Source organism: Thermobia domestica, chromosome 1, assembly GCF_964235325.1.
Source record: "Thermobia domestica chromosome 1, izTheDome1.hap1.1, whole genome shotgun sequence".
NCBI lineage: Eukaryota > Metazoa > Arthropoda > Insecta > Zygentoma > Lepismatidae > Thermobia > Thermobia domestica.
The window spans coordinates 220,063,805-220,089,113 of NC_137454.1; the positions used below are offsets into that span (position 1 = coordinate 220,063,805).

General features: G+C 35.0%; 1 protein-coding gene across 1 annotated transcript in view; it reads right to left on the reverse strand.

The window, feature by feature from the left end:
- LOC145694134 (palmitoyltransferase ZDHHC6) overlaps nucleotides 1-25,309 on the reverse strand; it is a 67,398-nt gene that overhangs the window by 24,273 nt on the left and 17,816 nt on the right. Inside the window, exons 4-6 of the mRNA XM_081770255.1 lie at nucleotides 11,430-11,514; nucleotides 7,472-7,635; nucleotides 3,818-3,952 (exon numbers count right to left, since the gene is read on the reverse strand). Coding sequence (XP_081626381.1) covers nucleotides 3,818-3,952; nucleotides 7,472-7,635; nucleotides 11,430-11,514 — 384 coding nt within the window. The remainder of the gene's footprint in view (nucleotides 1-3,817; nucleotides 3,953-7,471; nucleotides 7,636-11,429; nucleotides 11,515-25,309) is intronic.

A 25,309-nucleotide genomic window follows, 5' to 3' on the forward strand; every position in this document is an offset into this window, starting at 1 on the left:
TACAGTCATCTTGAAAAACATACATTTTTCTGTTAAATATCTTTCGAACTATATAATCTTTCGCTCAGAATCTGTTTATATGTACGAGAATTAACAGCCTCCTCCTAAATGTAGATTCCGTCATTAAAAGCTAAATATCAAGTTCGTTGAAAGGAAAATATTCCCCCTATTCCATTTGATGAGTAGTTCCGAGATTCTAACAGAATATGTATGTCTAAATACTTCACTGGATATGCGATCAACTTCAGCATATGAATGATTTCTATAAATGTTTATTCATGGAGAGAAATTGATACACCTCGTAAGCAACAAAGTAAATACGAACATGTTCACTGTCACAATATAGTGGAATCTGATAACATTACATTTGTTTCTGCACCTGAATAACCTATTTAAGATGGCAAATAATACGGTGTATCATTCAATCACCCATGTGACATCACTTCTGCACAACAGTTCCATGAAAGCCCACCTTTCTTTCTCGAAGATCTTGTACTTTTTGCCACTGATTAACAATACAATCCTTGTTGATTTTGGTTCATTTAACCAACTTTCTAACTTTTTTCTTTTCTTTGTAAGCTATGGTCTCTTGACAACTAGTGTATCACGGAGTTAGATTCAGATTCCAATCTGCTTCTCTCTCTACGTGAGCAAATACTAACTACGCCACATTTATGCTAGAATTTATGACGAAGATCTGTCTGCAAGATATATAACCACTGCAAAGTACTTTTCTTCTATTAGATGATTTTATTTTTCGACCGCCTCTGCCTTCTTCGATTTTTTATGGGTGCTTTCTGAGACTTACCAAATTTCCTATCAACTAATTATTGTACTTTTATTTGATCAACTAGCTGACTCATTCTCTACGCATTTTTACGTAATCTTGTAAACATACTAAACCCACCATTTATCAACATCGACATACACATTATATTACTTATTCTATAAATTTAATTGTTCTATATTATTACAAAGAAATACACACCGTTTTACAAATGTTGATTTAACGTTTATAAATCAGTAATAAATACTTGTTGGAATACGTGTTCAACAATATGTTCAGTCACAGTATCGGAATAAGCAACAACCTAACACACTGAAAATGTTTGATAACGCAGTTCACTGAAAGAATAAAGTACATGGACTGAAATGGAGGACATGTATTCTACATCTTGACAATTAAAAGGATGAAAACACTAGGCGTATTAGCATGTTTGGTGGACCTCATACGAATATAGTGCTTTGTGTGTATGAAGGACAGCAAGGTAACTCAGTGACAGAAATGTTCACCTCTGGTGGGGCTAGGAGTCCCTGGTTCAATTCCAGACCAAGTGATTTTGTGATGGATAACACTGTAACTGTGGGTCTTCTCGGAGATTTCACGTTTCCTCCTACGTCCCCATTCCACCATTTTTTTGATAAATAGTCAATAATTTTAATTAATAATCCGTCTCCTTTAGCCTAAAACATGGAAGGTTAAAGAAAGATTACTTTGTATGCGTATGCATTTACAAAAAATGTACATTTTTTAAGTTGGGACGTGAAAACAGAAGTGCTGTTATTTTCATGTTTTGAGTGTACAGTGAACTACAAATGAGCAAACTAAAATATTCGTGAAAGTTTGCTTACTTGTTACACGAGTTATTCACATTAAGTACGTTATACACACATTACAAAGGAAAAACATAGTTGTAAAAAAAAAAAAAAAAAAAAAAAAAAAAAAAGTCCTTTACTCGATTTTCTCTTCTGTCTAAGATTGAGTGTTGATTTCTATTTAAACAACATTTACTAGTTTCTTCTCTGTCCAAGACTGACCTTTACTTGTTATCATGTTCAACTTAGAAACCAAAAGCCTGCGCACAATATTTAACATGCTTATGTAGCAGGTCAAGATCTACCACCCTGCCCAGCTTTATCCAGATCGGATTAGTTCGGTTGCTTTTCTTTTTCTCGAAAATGTGGCTCACAATTTGACCGCTTGTAACTCGGAAACCAAAGTCTGCACAACACATAATTTCACACGCTTATATAGCAGGTCAAGGTCTATCATACCAAACTCGATCCCAACCACAAGAGTTTGCTGTGTGACTTCATGTTTTCAAAAAATATGGCTCAAAATCTGACCACTTATCAGCTGGGAACCGAAACCCTGCACAACACAAAATTCCACTCTCGTATATGAACGAACAATCTCGAAGCTTCTCTCATCAGTTTGGTATGTTATGCGTCTATGTTAGTAAGCCTAGCTTCGATTCTACGGCCGTATATGGTTATACGACAGAGGAACTGAACACGTGATCGCAGCATTTCTGGTGACTGTTTCTTTGTGTCTGGTCTTCGGGACTCTTACCCGTCACCCACGCACTGTTGTAGTTGAGAGAGTTGATTGGACAATGAGCCTCTCTATATCTGATTTTGGGAACTCTTACCATCCACCCACGCAAAACTGTACCTAAAAACCCATAGTTAGCTAAGGGAATCTCCAGTGCTTCTTTTGCTCGTAACGACGCACGATCCACGTCGATCAGCGCTCGGTAGGCCGCCCTTGATTACAAGTCGAGCGTGCCATTCTAAGTTGATATGCGCCGTTGCTTTATATGCGCTCCCCTCAACGGGTTGAGCATCGAAAACTAGACTATTGATTAAATTTAAAAAAAAAAATAAATAAATAAAAAATGAATGATCAAATCCCAAGTATAAAAGGGAACTCACGTGTTCATGAGAGTGAACTTTTCATTTGTTAGTAATGTTGTGATTACTGAAGTATTACACTCCGTGTTGTGTATACTATTTCTCGTATACCAGGATACTAGCTTACACTCGTATGTGCGCCAGTTGGACCCCTCACGATTGGAATTCTGGGATAATTATTATGCAGCTGTGGGTGTATTAACGCGGACCAGTTCAAATCCCTATTTATGAAGCCTATTGTGGACCTGTGCATACAACTGAGACTCGACACCAGAACCCCAACGTTCCTGAAGGAGTTGACCGGTCGAAGATTATTGTGAGTAAATAAAAATTTATTGATCGCTTTGACACCTCGATGACGTAAAAGCCACCGTAAATATATGAAGTAAACGCTTATTTGTCTGTTTGTAACCTTTTGGTGTTATTTTTAATGTAATATAAATTATAATAAATTTTATTATATTCCTTACACATTTTAGTTAGGCTTTGTTATTTGATCCTCAAGTTAATTTTAATTTATCGTTATTTGTGCCTAGTTTAGTCATTTGCACACACTTTCATTATACGGTACTTGTATTTTTGTCTGCCGACCTCCCAGCTTCGGATACGACAAGAATGTAGGTATTGGAAGAAATCGTTCTTCGCCATGGCAGAGCTGGGACAGATACGAAAGAGAGAGAGAGAGAGAGAGAGAGGGGGGGGAGGCGTAAACTCTGTAGCGAGGAAGAAAACAAACGTAAATGTTATGGTCATATTAACAAAATTCTAACCACGACAGAGACCACCGTTTTAAGGTATAGGAGAGAACCAATTCGATATCAGCTATTAACCTGAAAATTCGTCTTTTCAGAATACTTTTACATTGGAAGGCCATATATAAGAACACGAGATAGAGAATGAGAGAGAAGTTTTGCCGGCTTGATTTTTCTACTCCGGTATTCAATTCTCACATGCAATGAAAATTACTTCGAAACGTAATAACTACATAATAAAATTAATTTATGGTTCTAGTCCAGCTATAATTCTTTATACATGATATATTAAACCTCTTACTTGAGTTTTAAAACTTTACTATCTATTATGCGAAACGAAAACATGCACTGCAAATAATAACATCTAATACCTGGAAGTATAGAAGCATGCCAACTGCAAGCACAACTCCTATAGCTAGACCCAAACAAAACACACAATAAATAAGGCTATACAATCCTAGATGTACAATTGGCTCGGTTCCATCTCCATAATACAAGTACCACATCTAAAATGGAAGACAAATAAATTAATAAAAAATTAATGAGAAACTTCAAGAAATAATTATAGTTTCCATAATTACGAAAATATTTATAGAAATATTTCCAAACTATCAGGTAGTGTAAAAAGTTGTGAGCCTTTGCGCAGAAGATGGCGTTAGTGGCTCAAATCTCAGAGTATATGAGTCGCATCATGTCAGACCTAACGTCATTTGACAGCTGACTGTTGAATCTAGAAGATGTGCAAAAAATTTAAAAAAAAAAATTTAAAAAAAAAGGTAGGATTCTGAGAACCCATGTAAGGTACTGCGCCGTGACAATGAGTGAACTTCCCCAAAACTGCACTAGATTCTACAATCTCATTTAGATAAAAGACGCAAATGTTGCGCAAAGACACGTTATCAAAAAGCAACAGTCAAAATATGGTTTAGTCGCTTTGGTTCTGGAAATTGCGATGTCTAAAAGGTTACTCGCAGTAGGGGAAAATCACAGAAAAAGTGGATAATGATATTCTGGCAAAGGTAAAACAAGACCGGTATGTAAGCAGTCATGATATAACTAATGACATATCCAGCACGAAACAGTGTTAACCCATTTGAAGAAAGCAGGTTATAAAAAGAAGCTCGACGTGTGAGTGCCAATGATATGACTCAAAACATTTATTCGGTCGAATTTCTAGTGAAACTAAACTATCTCGAGTCATTTCTGAAGCGTTGATCACGAACGATGAAAAGTGGACAACTTACGATAACAATATGCGAAAAAAGATCGTGATCGAAATGAAAGAAAGGTCCATAGTCTGAGGCAAAGCCCACACTGACGCCCAAAAAGGTTATGCTGTTCGTTTTGTGGGATTGAAAGAGCATCATGTGTCTCGAGATGCTGCTGCCGGGCAGAACGATAGACTCGGATCTATACTGCCGGCAATTAGCGCGAGTGTACCTAGCAATCATTAAAAAAGCCAAAAATTGGTCACGGAAAAGATTAGACCGCATACAGTTTTAAAGACCCGTCAGAAATTGAGAAAACTTGGCTGGGAGGTTTTAATATATCCACCGTATAGCCTGGACCTGAAACCGTCAGGATATCATTTGTTTAGTTCGCTGAAGAGTTCCCTGAATGGAATTAAGTTAGTTTCAAAGAGGTATGTGAAAACCACGTCTCAAAATTTTTTCACTAAAAACCACAGAAATTCTATAGCAACGGGATTATGGTGTTTTGGAATAACAGCAGAAAATCATCGTACAAAATGGTGCGTATGTGGTTTCACAATGTTACTTCCAAATCACCATAAACGTGTTCTCAATTTTGACTTCCGGAAGCTTAATACTTTTTAGACCACCTGATACTAATTATTTAGCTCAATGTATGGATGAAGCACAGTTCGCGTGTGGTTTCAGAGGTGATAGAGACCATAAGTTAAAAAAATAAATAAATAAAAATCAATGGAGAATGGTTGCTAAGTGGTAGAACGCTCACCTCGGGTCCAAGGGTTTCCTGGTTCGATCTCAGGTCATGCGAGATGGTGGTGAACAACATCGTGTCTGTAGGCTTTCTCAGAGTTCTCCAGCTTCCTCCCGCATTCTTGTTTCACCATTTATCTCCAAAATTATTCACTCTTATTAATCCTCCGTCTTCTGTAGCCTCCAGAACGTAATTGTGGAACATAAGACTTGAAGTTATATTTCATTTTAAAAATGCCAATGGTCAAGTAACAATGTAAGTAATTCACAGCAATAGATCAATTTCATAAAAGGCAACAATTTATACCATTTTGGTTATGCTTCCAAAAATTGTATATTCTAAATTCATGCATTACCCATTGAAACAAATCAAATAATCCCAAAGTTTTCATAAAATAAAATATTTAATTTGGTTAATTACACTACTGTTACAAATAAATAGAACACTCATCAAACATATTTCTACCTTCCTTCTTGCTGTTTTAGTTATATCTTTAACACGTCACAAAAGAATTAATTAATACTTATTTGAGAATGTTATAATTTTGAATATAATTGACGATTTTTCAAATCCATCGGATTTAACAGTCTCAGGCCCAACACAATTTCTTCAGATTCATTAACGATATTGGTTTTTGCTCTCAGAAGAGCAATTGGTGCCGTAAACATGTCTGAAGGAAAAAATGTGAAAACATTCAGATGAATCTTTCCATTACAACTACATGGAACTTGAAATAATTTTTTCCTGACCAAACATTTTTTTTTTCTCCTACAGTATCACGCAGATTTTCGCCTGAACAAGACCCTAAGTAATTTCCTGATGGAGCCACAAGTCGGCTAGGGCTTGGCCAACTGGTATATAATCTGATTATCAGCTGCCTTAGCTTCAATCTGGAAAATATATGCCTTCGATATAAATTAAGCCCCAAAGAACAAATTGAGGGTAAGTTCTCTACTCTCACTTAATTTGCTTCCCGCGGTTACGCCCTGTGGGTCAAAGATGAACATAAGAAACTGTTATGATAATGAAATAAATGGGGAAATCATGACACTTCCTACACAAGGCCGTACGAGTTCCAGTTCCTTATATAGCCTGATCCTAATTTTATCTTCAAAAAATGCGTTGAGTTTTACCAGCCATTGAAAACATTTTGATTTTCCCTTTCCATCGATACCACTTTTTTAAGTATCTGAATGTCATTAGATGTAAGTTACGAGGATTTCTAATCCGAAGAAAACTATTCATAATAACCTTACATAAACGGTTGTTATACATTATGGATTTCTACATACAATTTACATACAATACATATTCTTTGAATTTAATCTTGAACACAATAACAGCTGCTTATTTGAAAACATATTTCTGAATATTCTAAACCAGCATTTCTTAAACTTTTTTCAAATGGGTACATTTTTATTAGTGTCCCCTTCAAAAGCAAATTCATAATAATTTTTATATTTAGAACACATACCGCTATACCAGTATAGTTATATTTTAAATAGTATTAATTAAAATTCCTTTAACTTTATACTGGTGTTAACAGAAGAAAATACATATTAGCAACTATTTTAAGAATGAAGGGCTATCAAGAATATTTTATAACAATACATTTACATAAATATCAGAATTTGCATAGACTGTTAAATTGTATAATCTATAACTTTTTGACATTCTCAATTACAATGAGTGATACCCAACTCACTTAAATGTATTGTTTTGGTCATTTATGGACTAATGTTCAATCTTCAGGGAACAACAAGGGTAGACCTCGAGGGATAGTTTGAGAAACGCTGTTCTAAAACTGTTTATCAAATAGTTTCTGATGAATATAAAGCAGGGTTCGATTCCCGGTAGCAGCTTATCTCCATTACCTCACACCAGAACATGAATTTTGGCAATCACGTTTCTTACTCTCTAGAGCTCACAGATGGTTTATTGATTGGAAAGGTTAATGATGACATCAGCATCACTCACGGTTGCTATTATGCACAAACTAAAATAGAGAATGAACAAGTTTTGAAATTATGTTAAGTACCTAACAGAAAATAAGAACAGCTCACCCTATTTAAAGCTCTGTACAGGGAACAAATAAAGACAACAGTAGCCTGCAAGCAACCACAAACAGCAAAAAACAGGAAGGCTGTGAAATGTGCATGGTTGAAATGCCCAACGCAATTGTTGATCCAAGGACAATGGTGATCCATTTTCATAACACAACGATTGCCTAATAGAACAAGAAATTTGTAATATAAGAACATCACAAGATTAATATTGCACTTTTACATATACAGCGAACTCTCGTTAATTCGAAATACTGAATAATTCGAACAAAAATTTATTCCTCTTGAAAACTCCATTGAAAACAATGGTAAAAATCGTGGATAAATCGAGCGTTTGAACCTTCTGTTTAGATAATTCGAAGTAATGAAGTACAAGAATGTTTAAGTGTTGGACAGAGTGCAAACAGAAGAATGCATTTTCAATTGGTTTTCAGTTAATCAGAAGTAGGCGTAAAAAAGAGTAACATAAAAATACCAACATAATGATAAAGAAGAGGAAGACGAGATCGGCGATAAAATAAAGAAAGAGCTTATGCCAACCTCATCTGAAGCTTTCGAAATGGTTGAAAACTTAAGAACTACTGAATGTCAACCAAATGTTACTAATAACCTATTTCACTCAATAAATAAAACTGAAAATTTTGTTGATCGTGTAAAAACTATCAAATCAAACCAAATGAATATCACGAACTTCTTTAAGCGAGAACAGATAGTTAAGGTTGTTACTCGTACTTGTGGTTGTGTGTGTTAATTCAGTGTATTTGGTACAGTACCCAAGCATATTTTTCATGATACGTGTAGCTTAATTTAACGTGAATAAACATTATGGTATTGTAGCACGCATATAATATGTTCCCTTAATAGTAAAGACTACTGCATATTAACTTTTCTCATGTAGATATAGTAGTTTTGTTCACTTGATTTTAGATATCTAACAATGCATATTTTTGGATAATTCGAACTTTTTTAATGTTCCATTGGACTTCGAATTAAAAAGACTCCGCTGTAATAGGTAAAATTAAAATTCTACATTCTAATAACATAATAGGAGTAATCATTGTAAATAAACTTCATTTTTCACTAGAATCTTGAACTTTGTAGTTTCAACGTCAGAGGGCTCAGGCAAATACTGTTATGAGTAAAAATACGAAAAAATAAAAATAAAAAAAAAAAAAAAAAAAAACAGAAAAGTTGTTGGAAATAGGTGGTTCTCAATCTAAAATGATGGAATGTTTCCAATTGCACCAGCCGTTTAGGTAATTAATTTAACTGGTAAGGCGTCCTGTGTTAAATGATACAGCAAAATTTTCAGTTCAGCCATCTGTTCGAACAAATCGTAAGGGCACTCAAAAATAACATGGGGAGCGTGCACCTGTTATGTGAAGGAACCTACAACAACTCTAATCCATTTCCCAACAATGCCGTATTGTTGATGTGGTGTGGGGCCCAAGGGAACAGTCTGCTTATCAATATGGGGCTTAAACGGTCGGTGCGATTAGAAAATGAAATGAAATCTTTAACTTTTACGTCTCATGGTTATGCCGGCTAGGCAAAGGAGACGGCGTTGATGAGAAATGAATGAAATGATGGAATGAAGAAATGGAGGAACCCCGAGAAAACATATGCACAGGATGCCTGTCTACCACAAAGCTTACTTGGAGCAAGCTGGCATCGAACAAAGGACCCCATGCACCAGAGGTGATCGCTCTACCACTGAGCCACTGCAGCCCCTTGTTGCGATTAGAATAATTCCAACATTTCGACCGTAAACCACGCATTTCCAACAACTTTCCTCTTTTTTTAAATTTCATCGTGTCTTCACTCATAACGGAAATGGTCTATGGTTTCAGTTTTTGATACACCCAGTATGTGTACATATATATATATATATATATATATATATATATATATATATATATATATATATATATATATATATATATATATATGGTGGGCCATTTTAATCAATCCACGGAAATATCTGAAAAACTCACACGTTTGTAAGTTCCAGCAACTGCATTATTTGACAACTTCTTTCGTATAACGTTCCTTCTGTTTTCGCATCAAATTATACTCAGCCCTACAGATATGCGTTACCATTCACATAAAATTTCACCTTTTTTAGTCAGTACAGCGTCATCCTTACAAACAAATGTTTCAACCACAACATACCTATTTGTAGCGTAGCCTTAATTTGCGAATTAAAGTAGTGTTCTCATTTGAACTTTCACAGTTACTTTTCACCCCACTCACATACAGAGCGCAGGGAGAGATTATTTTACAGGACTTGGGTTTCTCTCTATACATTATGGCAATTTTACTCTAACATTTTTATCTCTGTTGTATCATTCTCGAGCCATGGAATGCTGTCCGTGGTTTTCCTATTTAAGTTTTTTGAGCTCCTCCGTGGCTAAACGGTTAGCGTACGCGCCTTTGGCGTGGGAGACCCGGGTTCGATTCCCGGCGGGAGCTCATGTGGTTCGGATTCCACGTTAATCAGTAGGTCCACGTCTCATATAGCCTCGCTGCTGAAAGGGACGCTAAACTAAAATCAACTCAACTCCTATTTAAGTTTGGTTGTTTTCATTTATCTCTAACCATATTCATACTATGGGCACTAGACGTTTTCTTAGACACAGTCACCATGTCTTGGCGATCATTTTGAAAACGGTGTCTCATTTCGAAAATATTCTTACAGAAGCTGTTTAATGTTCCTTTGTCTATCTAACGTGATGTTACTTGCTTCAAGTTGATATTTGAAATTTTCAAGTTGGCCCCGGATACCCTTCAGTTGGCCCTTGGAGTCACCCCGACAACACCTCTCCATGTGCCTTACGTCAGTTACCTACTCCAGTTTTTCTTCTGTTGATTTATCTCCATTCACTTTCATACTACGGGCACTACACCTTTTCACTGACACGGATACTATGTTTCGGCGGCCTTTTGAGAACAGTGCCATTTCACCTCAATCGTTTTCTCCTGCAAGATTTATCGAACGAGGCACCACTCGACTCATGCTACTGTTTGAAATTTTGAAGTTAGCCCCCAAGACCCCTTCAGGGAGACCACTGGAATCACAGGGACCATACCATTCGATATGCCCTATGATATTTACGTATTTCAATTTTGTTCCATTCATTTACCTTCCATGGTTTTCATACTACGGGTACTGGAATTTCCGAACCATATATTGGCGGCCATTTTGAAACTGGTGCTCTATATGGAACATATTTTGGTACAGCGTTACTTAGTTTTCCAAGACCTTTCGAACGAGGTATTACTCGACCCATGTTCCCATTTTGACATTTCAAAGTTACCCCCCTTTAACCCTAGTTACGGGGGGGCGGAGAGAGGTACTTTTGGCGGAATTGGGTTTCCCCCTTAGCAATATATAACGTGTACTTGAAACATTTCTTCTATGTTTTATCATTATTCAAATATTTCCGTGGATTGATTAAAATGGCCCACCCTATAAATATATATATATATATATATATATAACAAATTATTCTACTAAACCACAGAATAAAACTATAGCAATATACAGAGGATAAACCAGAAAACTAGAAGCACGTCATTGAATTGCTTCTTAGCTCTACTAGCAAACGTACAGCTTACAACGAATTCGCTTTCTATATATATACTTAACTTCTTAAACTTTTAAGCTCTATATATTGTAACGGACTCTAGATTTTCATTAGTTTGCTTTGTTTTTTGTGATTTCTAATAACTTGCTGAAAATTTCAAAGTTTTTAGTGTAGTTTATAATATTACAAACTTTGAGTTTACGTCATTCGTATGGCTCTTACGTCACTAAGATAGTTCACATGTGAGCAAATGACTACTACTAAAAATAAGAAAAATTAATTTTTCACATAAAAACATATATTTTTTGAATTTATTCTAAACGTGGAAAATTTACTTCATTTCTAAATTATTTAGTTTCGAACATACTTACATTTCCGACAGTGATGAGATCTAGGAGCCTTGTAACCTTTGCACACTTCACAAAATTGCAAAAACTTTGTATCTTCTATTTGATCCTAAATTATATAAAAAAAAAAGAAAAAAGAAAAAAAAGTAAATATTAAAAAGAACACATACACACACGATCAAATACATACACATAAAGAGCAACATATAAATGACCTCCCTGACTCCATGTTGGTAAAAAGTATAAGGGGTAGAGTACTGAAACATACGGCACGAAATTAAAAACTCACCAAACTTGGTATTGTAAGACCACCACCACTACCAAACTGAAATTTGTGAGAAATAGTAGTGACACGAGATTAACGTGATTATTGGATTATTGCTTCCTTGAGTTCCATACAGAAATTTCCGTACATGATTTCACAGGAAAGCGATGGGGGGTAATTGCAGTTCCAGATTCGTGTATACGTATTAGGTATTGTTAAGGTAAACAGAGACTAATTTATGCACTGACCTGTTTCTCATTTCTTATGACTTTTAAAAAGCCGAAACCTGTCTCGTTTTCAACTGAAAATCGTATGGTCACCCTACTAATCGGGAGTATATCGAGCTCTTGTAACTGAAAATGTGAGATTTTCTTTTCACGTTGCACGTTTCAATACTCTACGCCTTATAATTTTAATATTACAACGAAAGATACTTCAAGTAGTTATGAACAAAAATAATAGTGACGGTAATAAACCCCGATAAGCTGTTTGACTCGAAAGTATACCTATATTGAGTAGTTTCAGTGTGTTCTCTCAAACAAAGGGTACTGATGGTATGAAGAATTTGGATTTGGGTTTAGCGTCCCTTTCAGCAGTGCGGCTACATGAGACGTGGACCTACAAGTTGACGTGGGATCCGAACCGCATGAGTTCCCACCGGGAATCGAATCCGGGACTCCCGCGCCAAAGGCGCGTACGCTATTCACATAGCCACGAAGGAGCTCAATGTAATATGCAGAAGTAGTGTTGCAATAACAAAACAAAGCCATGTACACACACGCAATAGCGCTACAAGCTTTTGAATGTTACTGAAATATCTAGAAAACACGAGCCTTAGTTTTGTTAAATATTAGTTAAATAAAAGTAGTCTGGCACCAATATTACCAATAAAAAAAACTTTTGTAACTAAGCAAGTAATAAGTGCATTTCAACGCGTTAAAAAATGAAGAAAAAAAGAAAGTCAACAAGTTTTTATGCGTATTAGTAAACCTCTATGTATTGTCTTACAAACATCCAAACGAAATTTTATCTCACCCCATGTGTTTCAGGCATCTATGGTGTTATTAAATATCTTTCTGGTGGTTCCAGTTGGTATTTTTGTCGAAACTTGCTCTGTACAGTTACTGGAAATTTAAATTTTGCGATTCAGTAACGGTAGTACCATTCCAGTTTCTGCTACAAGGTGAATGGCATTTTCCATTCGAAAATGAGCACTTAGCGTAGATTGATCGACAACGTAACCGTTCACTATCAACTAGAAATCAACTGTACACTATTACAAACAATGGAGATAAGACTTACAGAATTGCCAGCATAAAACTTGAGTTGCATTATTATTTTTTATTATTTTTTATTTTTTTAATGAAATAAACATATTACTTGTTGAACTATAAAAAATAATTGATAGTGTTGGTTCGGGACACTGTATTTTAATGACTACATATGTTCTATTTCAGTGGTTCTCAAAGTGGGGTCTGCGAGACCTGGCCAGGGGGTCCGCGACGCCTAAAATTTGAAATATGATATAATAAAATGGAACTCACAGTTGGTATGCAAGAAGTATTTTTAAGAAACTGCAGCTGTGAGCAGTACAAAACAATAACTATTCATCATTTCCGGTGCCCAAGATTTCATTGATTCTTCAGGTGAAAAACTCTGCTGAAGTGCACTAAACACTTGTAGGACACTTGAAAGCATTAGCTGCAAGTTTTCGAGAATATTTCGCTGTCTCACAATCTGGTAATTGTTGGACTGAAAATCCTTACACTAATGTAGAAATCTATGACATACAAGGTATGAATCTCTCTAATACAGAACAAGAACAGCTGTTGGAACTATTCTGCGATATTTCATGGAAAAACTGTTTCAAAGAAAATTAACTTTGTAGCTTTTGGTTGCGTGCGTTGTGAGTATGAAGAGTTGTCTAAAAAGGCATTACCTTTCCCTACTTATGTGAGCAGACATTTTCTGCTCTTTGCAGTATTAAAACCTTAAAGTGAAATAGTCTTAATGTTGAATCGAACGTAAGACTGATGGTGACAAAACTTAGTCCCGATTTGAATGCAATTATGGAAAAACACAAAGAATTTCATTCCTCCCATTAGTGACCCCATATTTGAGAGCATTGTTTATCAAGTGAATTTCCTTGAGAAAAAAAAAAAAAAAACATTGATTTTCAGTCTTGAAAGTTACTGTATGTTCAACTGCAATTTCCTTCCCTAGGAAACAATTATGTATTTTTAGAATAAATTACTTATTGCATTATTTTTCCTGATCATTTTCTTGTCAATAGTAATTCTAATTAGTATATATTTTTTAATGCCATGTGAAATTTCAGATAGCATTGCAAGGGGGTCCGTAGATCACTTTCCGAATGAACAGGAGGGCCTGCGTTATCGGAAAGTTTGAGAACCACTGTTCTATTTCATTTTCAGAATTAAAAACAAACGTAGTTGTATATTCTCCATTAGCAAAAAAACTTGGGCGCGTTCACAGAACACTCCTTTTATCCTCATAAACATAACTCGAATTCAATTTCATACACAATAAATTCTATTCTATATTTTTCCCTTTGTGAGGTGTTTGTGCTTTGTCAACTATTCCTCTCTTTCTTCGAAGTTGTTAGTAGATTGCTCTTTCGTCACTTGCCTTATACCTGAAATAGTGATTCAGTCGGACGCTGATAAGTGGGAAATTCTTAACTATTATGGGAATACACTGTCGGTTGTCGAGTCTTAACCGTCTTGTCAACAATACGAGAAGATAAAAGCGACATAGACATAAATGCGCTTTTCTGAGATTTAGGGATTTCTTCGCTGAAAGTGTGAGGTATGTCAAAGGATTCCAGTACCAGTAAAAGTTATGAACAATGAGTATGGAATAAGCATGATTCAATATTTTTTGGAAGACACGAAAGATTGTATGGTATTCATTGAGGAAATCCGGATTAGAGGGTTCTATGATCGTTTCTGACGGTATCTACCTATTAGAGAGTGCTGATGAATGAATTTTGGAGTAGTTGTTAGTGAATAATGTAGTGGAATAGTTTAAAAAAAAGTAAATAAATAAATAAATAAAGCATGTATTATATAGAGTCCTTTAATCAAAATTTCCCTGTCTAAATCACCCCATCCTCTGTTCCTTCAGAATCAGGAACTCATAAATCTCATACTATTTCACTCGAAACAGTACATCGACCAGCCCCAAAATCGTTTATTCAATGGCTCAGAGATCTTCAATCTTACTAGGAAACATCCATTATTATTATTATTATTATTATTATTATTATTATTATTATTATTATTATTATTATTATTATTATTATTATTAATCACTAACAATCTGAAGGTTCATATTCCCGTTCTAAGACCACACAACTTATCACAAAAATAAACTAGACCATGCTTACGAGTAATTATTCTAAAATTCTTCCTCCGGACGCACTAGCCACTCAGTAAATTCGGAAATCACGTTGCAAACCTGTCTGTGAAATGTATTCACACGTCTTAACCGTCTTTGATCAACTCACCTCACTACACACTGTTTCCCATTCACCTATTTTCACCATTATTTTACAATATTTTATTTCCATAATTTTTATATTTGCTGCGATCTTTTTTATTATTATTATTATTTCTTCATATCTTTTAAAAAAAAAATAATTTATATATGTTTTCAAATATTGCATTTCCATTTCTATTATTGTACGTAACTATTAAATTTCTCTCTATATTATGCTTTCCATCTCCTGCACTTTTACTGATCAACCTGTTTCATTAATTTGATCTTTCTCCATTGTTTTCACTTCCAGTCTAGCAAACATGACTATGGATTCAAACATAGAGCCCAGTTAGAAGCTTCACAGCTACCTTAGTGCTCTTTAATTTGAAGGGTAAGGGGAAAAAAGGAGGAATGTCACAAAACTGGATTTTCGAGAAAACGGCGTTTTTATATTTTAAACCGCGTAATAAAGAATAGGGTAGTCAAATCTTTTGCCCCGTTTTACATGGACGTTTCGACATTTAGGCATGCATGGCATATACTGTCAAATAGTACTAAGAGTCACCAACAGATAGGACAAAGCTCCCAAAAAAGCACACACATGGACATTCCTTGTTTTTTCCCCTTACCCTTCATTTGTCCTTTCTTCCTATCTGATGAACCGTTCAAAATCGACAATACCTTATACTCCATTTCTCTTGAGTTACATGATAATAGTTCTATCATTGCTTTATATAATAGCTATTTTCATTACTAAATAAATAATATTTATTACTATAATGTGAGTTGTTGAATTGATTTGCTACGGCGGCCTTCTTTGGCTGAGATTCAGTGCTTCACAATTCTTGTTTTTCTCAGATTTTAAGCTATCTTACAGCTTAATAAATCATACATTCGAGCCTATGGAGAAGCTCTTTTGGACGTAAATTGTAGAAGTTCATTGTTTTTTTAAGGAAAAGATCTGCCCGATGAAGTTATCATAAAATTGTAGAGAAATTTATGAGTTAACAACGTGAGCAGAAAATGCTTTAAAAATGTGAAGTAACTTAGTAGTTATTACGCTGTCGGAGACACCTAAAAATTGTTGTTAAATAGACAACTATTTATTAACATAATGTGTACCTTTTTATACTATTAAATGTGGTTGTTAGTGTTACTATTCCAATGGAGATAGTTAATTGTTTTGGGGATGTTTCCTGTATATAATGGTACTACAATATAGAGGTTAAAAGAAGTTTTTATGCTTGTTTTTCATTCATAGTGTATCGCTACCTTCGAATAAATACAAGATATAATACATTTTGTCTTTTAATACTGGCGCGCAGAGTAGTAAAGGATCTACGCTATAAACATGGCACACTTGTCAGCTTTTGAGATCATGGGTACTAATTCAGTTAATACCCAGAACTACATTGAGCAGTTTGAATAGTAATGCATAACAGTGGTATAGAAGAGAGAAAAAAAGTATCTACATTATTAGGTACATACGTACTCCAGCTTACGAAGCATTAAAGAATCTTACATGGTATGAGCTTTCTCTAGAAAAAACAAAGTCCTTGTTGATTGTGCAGTACGAAATGCAAACTAATCCGATCTCAGAGTGTTATAAACTTCGTAAGGTAGTTTAGGATGAGGTCAGCCTGTGATGGATTACGTGATGCACCTTAAAATACAGGTTTCCTTTTGTGCATACAATAACAGCACGGATAAAATGTTCCGTGATCAATTTGTTTTTGAAATTCCTAATGAAAGTGTTCGGTGTAGGTTATAAACACCTAAAGGTCTCTGCCAGAGATATTGCTGTGGCAATTGAGCAGATAGATCAGCAACCTGAGATGTTCAATGCTAAGCCAAATTCAGTCACAGCACTTAACCAACTGCAACAGCCAAAGAGGAATACTATTTATAACACGAGAAACTTCAAACAACCGAGTAAAAATCAAGCTTTGTGTTGCCAAAAATGTGCAAGATTCCATATACGACTGGTTTTTGTTGTGGGTCTTTCAGAAATTTCGCAGCCAGATGTTTTCAACTTAGAAAACTTTTCAACAATAATCCGGGACGAGATAAGTTTACGAAAGATACAAGACTGATACTGACCAAAACAGAAATGCTTCCTTGCCTACCACAAGGAATATGTTGAACGAAATGATGTTTAACTAGCAGCAAAGTTAAATGTGGATCCTTGGCCAAATGCTGACTTCAATCAGTAGAATCCTTCAAGATAGGAGATTAACAATAATAAAATTCTGGACACAGATTGTGTCATTACAGACATGATGTTTAATGAAGAGTATCAAACACGTGTGGAAGAGGATAATTGAAATATACAGTTTGATCCAGAATTTTTAAGTATATCAGATGAATTTCAAGAAGTTTATTATATAAGGAATATGGTCAGAAAATAATATTGAATGAAGATGATTTCACTGTAAAGAGAAGAGGAAATGAACAAGTTTGGAATTTCAAAGATAGATGTGATAGACGTAGTTGTGAAGAAACAGAATATTATGATGGAGAGAAAGAGAAGATTAGCAGAAATCATCGAGCAAGACTTCAGAATCAATAGGGAAAATGAGTGCCATAAGGAATATGGATGAACGAGATAATGTACAACTCGCAGCAGAGTTAAATGTGGATTGGCCGAATGATGACTTCAGTCAGCAGCCTGACTGGAGATCGACGATTATGAAATTATGAACACCGATTGTGATATTACAGACATGACGTTTAATGAAGAATATCAATCATGTATGGAAGAGGACGGTTGTGAGATACAGCTTGAGCCAGAATTTTTAAGTATATCAGATAAGTTTGAAGAAGTTTATTATAAGGAATATGATAACTGAATCAGATGCTTACAGAGTATAACGATATTGTGTATTTTTCATGTAATCTTAAACATTATCTCTTATATTTATGGGCAATATGTGCTATTGAAATATGCACAAGCTAGTTAAAAGAAGAAAAAATATAAAAGAAATAGAAATAATTTCTTTCTGATGTTATGTTAACATGGTAATCTGACGATGTGTGTTATTGGTCGTCATAGAAACGAAAAACAAAAAATGTAACACAGGATCCATCTTGTAGAATCAACATGTATGTTATTTAAAAGGTGTAAATGTTTACTTCATTACGTATTATAATAAAAGGTAATATCAAGATGGAGTGTTTAAGTGGATTTTGGTAAAGTAGTGGACTAGATTATAAACATTCGGACTGTGGGCTAAAGTGTAACCCTAAAAATATACGAGATAAATATCTTATGGACCTTACCTTTGTAATAAAATTATTTATGCATTATTTTTGTTGTACCCGGCTTAGACAATTTAATTTCTTTTTATTTAAAAAGGCTGCTACCTTTAAGCGAATAGTGTATCTATTATCCATTTACTGAAAGGTAGCTTCTGACAGATAGCTGCACATGTTGTAAACAAAACAAGAGGGAGGATTGTTCGCCAATTGCAGCAGTATTCTTTCACGCCGTTGCCAGGCAACGAAGGTCACTGACCGCGCTGTTGCCGGTAGTTGAGAGTTAAATCTTCTGTGGAATAGTTGTCTTAGTGTGCGTTTAAATAGTTTCTTTTGGTTAGTTTCTCTGTTTGTGGGTGTGTTCTTTTCAAATTAATAATGATTTTTGTTTGTGAATAGTGTGTGTTGTGATTACAAAATAAATATGACGACTGAAAATGCTGAAACAATAATGAAAAACAAAAGTGGTTCAACATATAGAAGTCAGTCACGGAAAATGATATATAACGCTCGATGCTACTTCGAAGACGAAAAAAATAATAAAGGACCCCTTTTCCCCGTACAACAGGTACTTAAACGCACTTCCAATTGTTTGAAAATCAGTGAACGAACTGTTATACGCGTAACTGAAGAGAAATTCGGGGGCACTAACGATAATCCTTTGGTATCCCTTACAACACCTGGGAAAAAGAGATCAAGAGCAAGTCCAAAGTCAACCGTAGATGATTTCACGGAAGATGCAATTCGACGTCACGTATATAGATTCTACAAACAGAAGAAGTATCCCACTTTAAATTCTCTCTTTGAATCATCGCGGAAAGATAGTTTATTTACGGGTGGGAGGTCAACTCTGTGGAAATTACTTAAAAAGATACGGTTTCGATACAAGACATTTTCAGGAAGGAAGATTTTATTAGAGAGGGAGGATATAGTAGTTATGCGTTGTCGTTTTTCGTGTTTTGAGGGAAATGGCAAATGTCGAACGCGAGAAAATAGTATGGCTTGGACGAAACATGGGTCAATGCTAACCATTCAAATAGCAAATGCTGGACTGATTCAACACCAAAGAGTACAATGCTTGTCCCAATTGGTAAAGGCGGGAGATTGATTTTGTTACATGCAGGTACGTGTGAGAGCTTCATACCGAACAGTCTTCTTCTGTTTACATCACGTAAGACGACAGATTACCACGAGGAAATGACAGGTGATAAATTCAAAGACTGGTTCCAGTATGCATTGCTACCAAATATAAGAGCAAATTCGATTATAGTGATGGACAATGCTCCTCCTCATTCTGTCGTTTGGCAAAGGGCCCCTACATCTAAAAGCACAAAATCTGAACTTCTGGCTTGGCTTAAAAATAAAAATGTGCAGGGGTTATCTGATAGTATGTACAGAACCGAACTACTGGAATTAGTAAATTCTATGAAACCCCGTTTCCACAAATACTAGGTAGACGAAATAGCACGAAGGCATGGGCGCAAAGTAGTTCGGCTGCCGCCGTATCATTGTCAATTTAATGCGACTGAATTAATATGGGCTCAAATTAAGAAATACATTGCGAGCAAAAATTCAACATTTAAACTGACAGATGTTAAAGTTTTAATTAGGGAAGCAATTCAGAAAGTTACTCCACAGAAATGGGCTGATGTTGTCACCCACACATTATCGTTAATTAATGATGCACGTCAACTTGAGGGAATAATGGAGGAACGCGTCCAAGAGTTGGTCATAAACTTAGGCAAAGATAGCAGCAGTGAGTCCACTGATTCAGACAGTAACGATGATTTTGTATCACCTCTATCCAAACGGCAAGAATTTTACAGTACTTTTTTATTTTATTTTATTATTATTATTATTATTATTATTATTATTATTATTATTATTATTATTATTTTGCAATAATTCATTTGGTTTTTGTTTGTCATGGTTTAATAGAAACAGCTATTTGTGTGCGAACAGACCTGTAGCCATGAGAAGTGTAGGAGCTTATCTTCCACAATTTTTCTTATTCCTCTTAGTACGGAAAACATCTTAATAATATTGTTCAATCAGGCTACTTCGAACTTTTTTCCCTATCCCTTCCTATTTAATGTTACTAACGAAACGAGAAATTTATCGTCTTGTTTTCGAGACAAGACAGGAAATTCCATGAGTCTGGTGAGCAACACTAGTTCACTTAATTATTGTATCTGAAGCACTGTTTCTAGTATTACATGATTCACAATATAAAAACTATAAATTGATAAAGTGATTATACGAATACAATGAAGAGCATTTACCAACGTTTAAAGACATTCAAGTCATTACATAATATACTCCAATAATAAATATGGTTTGAATGTTGATATACAAGACCCTTCGTAACCCCTCTGAAGAATTTTGATGACTTCTAAGTGAAATGGAGAAACATATCAGGACATAAATAAAAATTTACCAAAACGAGACGAGAAAAGCTTCTTCGTGAATCGAGGCGAGAAAAAATTATGCGAGATCGATACGAGACGAGATTTTTATAATGTTTACGAGACGACACGAGAAATATATTTCTCGTCTCATCTCGTGGGCAAGACTATTCCCCTTCAAACTTCAAGATTTTGGTTGGCTATGGGTCTGTGCGCGAAAGACAATAACGAGAGTGATGAAATAAAATAATTGATTAATTTTTTAAAAGTGTAATATGAAACCAAGACCAGTAAATCATTTGCTCTTGATAATTTTCTGTCCTGATGCCTACATTCCAGTTATTCTAAAGAAAAAAAGAAAAGAAAATCTTTTAGTTTCCTGTTAGCACGAGAATTTGTATTCGAAGTACACGGAAGCAGTAACCTATTATATTTTAGGAAAGCTTTTGAGTAATTAGCCTACCTTTGTGAAAGTTTAAAGACAGAAGCTTAGTGAAAATACGTTTTGGTAGGATTTTATTTTATTTATTTTACTTTTTTTAAAGGATGTCGAATGAAAACTTCGATTCAATATTAGAAGATTGCGGAGTCTCTGCATTAGACGAATAAAAATTATTGAGGCTGCTTAAGTTTCGAAGTCGGTGTAAACTCAAGGTAAAAACAGTTCATTAATATATTCCTTATTTTTTTATATAGAATATCAATATTCCAAGTACTATTATTGTTGTTGTTTGGTATCATACATTCCTGTTACGACTTGTTAAAGGCCTTAAGCTCGTCACCAGAGCTGCTGTCTGTTGCGGATCCTCTGGCAACAGCGCCTCCAATACTCCACATGCTTTACCCAACTGTCAGAAGTCACCTTTCAGTAAATCGAGAGTAAACGTTGTGCATTCTCGCACGGAATAGCAACATCCAGCAGACGAAGCACCCAGCGGCAGCCGATCACAGTCCTACCTGTGCTTACGTCACTTTGGTAGGCGGGACTCGCGTGAACAGCGAGAACAAGAGAGAAACTGCATGAGGCAGCAGTGAGTTGGCGCCAAAGGGATTATAAGATAAAGACTCATCTTTACATCGCTGCTGAAATAATTTATCAGAAATGTAGTATTAACACATCCATTTGTATTTAGTCATCTGAATATATCGACATTTATATTGTTATTAATATTACCTTGTATTTTAAAAGGAATGTAAGTATAGTGCTTTCATTGACGTTATTGAGACCTATACTTAGTTGTCACATGTGCTTTCATTTTATTGTGCATGGTGCAATATAGTATTGGTATAAATGAGTTTTTGGAGTGCTTAGTTGATTTTTAGGTTAAATGATGCTGAAGTTTTATCCTAATCGTAAGTTTAATGTTGTTATTTGAATTTTCGCCTATGTCTAGTTAGCGGTGAACGAAGCTAGTGCTTTGTGATAACGCTCGGGTGGAAGGTTCAATTAATGACTATCTATTGTAATGTTTGCTTCACCTGGATTGCCATCCTATAGAGTAAACATCACACATTTTATGTGGTGTTTTCCGCCGCAGGATTATTTTTAGTGGAGTTGTGCCGAAGTATAGTAGGTATACTTCAAGAATAAGATAACGTTAATTAATAGATGCTAGTCTACTGAATAGGGAAACCTTTAGATTGATTTTAAGATTACGTAGCAGGTTTAGTATATCCAGCAACACGGAGTATACTTTGTTAAGGAGTAAGAGGAAAATTTTCAGAAACATTAAAATGAGCGTTACCGGAAATGAAAGTATACATGAGGAAAGTGGAAATATAGAAACGAACGCATCCACGAATATAGCTGACCTTATAAGACAACTTGGTCAGCAAATGCAACAGATGGATATTAAATGGGATACCCGGATAGAGCAAATGAAACAACAATTGAGCAGACAATCAACAGTTATCACAACGGATTGAGCAGACAACTCAACAGTTATCACAAGATCTGTCACAACAGATTGAGCAGAGTGATCGCAAAATGGGGCAGATTTTGCATAGGTTCACCGAAGTACAGGAGGAAGTAAATACCATTAAAGAAAGACTTGTTACTGCAAATGGTGATCATGAAGATGCTCGTGCAAATGGTGACCGAGTTCTTACTACCAATATGGAACCGATACAGTATCAACCCAGAGTGAATGTGGAAGAGTGACTCATCAAGATACTTGATAAAAGGTGAAGAATTTACGAAGCAGGCGATCAGAGAACGTCCACTTATTAAGCCTACAAGTCATGTAGCCTGTCGAGAACGTCCTGTAGAAAACCCAGTAGTATCTCCTGTTTCCAGTCATCAACTTCGAGAAGTAACGGATGAAGAGGTGCAAGGCCTGATGAACACTGAGTCCGCTGTGGTTACTCTTCAAATAGGATTGAATCCATCAAGAATTAAAATGGCTCTTCATCAGAAAATGGAACAAACAGGATTGCCGTTTAGTTCGACTGAATCATTAATTGAAGCAGAGTTAGACATTCAGTTGGTGGAAGACTGGGATAACGATGAGGAAAATAATGAAGAAGCTCCTTTTAGACAACGTGGCCCAGGATCTTCACAAAATTCATGTCGCTGGATTGATGAGGCTGCTTATGAGAAACAGGACAGACACACATCGGATGCCCAGAGGGAGTCTTCGTGGGACAGAAACCATGGTAGGACAGACTACCGTCAATATCGTGTAAGGAACAGGTACAGCCTTGTTAGGAGTCACGACATTTCGCCACCAGTAAAACGAATCAGAACTGAACCTAATTTTACCGGTAATGTAACCGAACCTAATCTTAGGAGCAACAAAAATAGTAATCGTCCTACACTTAGGTAGCAGATAGTTATTAGATCTAATTTTCCTCGAATTGGATTTCGTAGAAATTTCATAGATGGCAAAAATTTTCAAAATAGGAAACAAAGAACTGTAGAAGTAAATAATGCAAACGAATTCGTTGGTCATGTAACTTAAGCTAAAGTTACGGCGTCCGAGAAAACCATATTCAATTGATTTTTGCTTTATTTCGCTTTAAATATCGTTATGATTTCGTTTGTTATTTGTACTTTATTTGAATTCTATGAAGATAATATAAATAATATATAACGAAAGATCCAAAATATGAATAATGCTTATCAAACTTCTGATAACTATGCGGATTCTTAATATGATAATTTCTGTAATTATATTGTTCTTGATAATGACTTTGTGTTCTTACAAATGTTTAGTAAAATTCTGTATACAAGACCATATTTATGTATTAAAAAAATAATCCTAAAGTCCTCGAACTAATGGATGTGAAAACTGGTAAACTTTTGGGTTTACGTAATATTGATGAACTAAAGTTATGGCGTCCTTCAAAATATACTAAAAGTAAATGGATTCAGCTAGTTAAGACATTAGTTCCTTCTGAAGTTGTATCCAAGATTAACATAAATGACATTTAATCTTTAAATTAATACTTAATATGGCAATTTCTTTATTTGTGGTAGTTTTTGTTATGATGTTGATTATCTTGTTTTATTTAAATATATATATATATATATATATATATATATATATATATATATATATATATATATATATATATATATATACTAGCTGAACTAGGTTTTTCTAAAAATCAAATTTTTATTTGGGAGGAGCTTGAAGTTTATGAGTACAAGCATAACCAATATTTCGTTTTATTTGCATATTCAGCAATAGCTTTCCGGATACAACCCTGAAGACCATTTTATACCGCTAATCAGTGGCAGGTTTAGAAAAGTATTTTGGGAGGTTTTTCTTAATGTTTAGTTTTTCTAAAAGTTCCTAATTTTTATTTAAGGAGAGCTTGAAGTTTATGAGTAAAGGCATATCTAATATTTCATTTGTTCTAGAAATTCCATAACTTCAGGGAACAGGTTCAGTCCGGAAGACTTACCCCCTTCGTAAATCCGTCATTGCTAAGAAAGGAAGTCGGCATGGACTCACATTACACGCACTATCTCTACATTTACAGATGGAATTAAGAAAAACTTTTGTCAGAATGGTCGAATGCGGGACTGAATCCCGAACTTCGCAATAGAAACGCAAAAGCTAATCACTCACTCATGTTTGTTTTGCAGTTGTGCTTGACTTAACTTAAAATGTATTCCGTAGGTTTATATTTATTTATTTATTTATTTATTTAAGGGAGAGTTCCGTAATGGTATGTTGAATTCCTCTTGTTAAAAATTCAGAAACTGTATTTTAAAAAAAGTACTTACTTTGTATATAAGAGGTTAAAAAGTTCTTATTATATGTATAAATTGATTACTCCTTTGGAATTCATAATGTAAGTATGTTAAGAATTAAAATTGTTTGAAAAATTGTCGAAATTCATTATTTATTTTCGAAGCTTAATATTATTATCTGCATCAACTACTAATTAAATTAGTTTTTGTGTTGTAGAGAGGTGAAATAAAGTTTGCTTTATCAACTTAAAGAAGACTTCTGGAAAAAGCCCAAAAT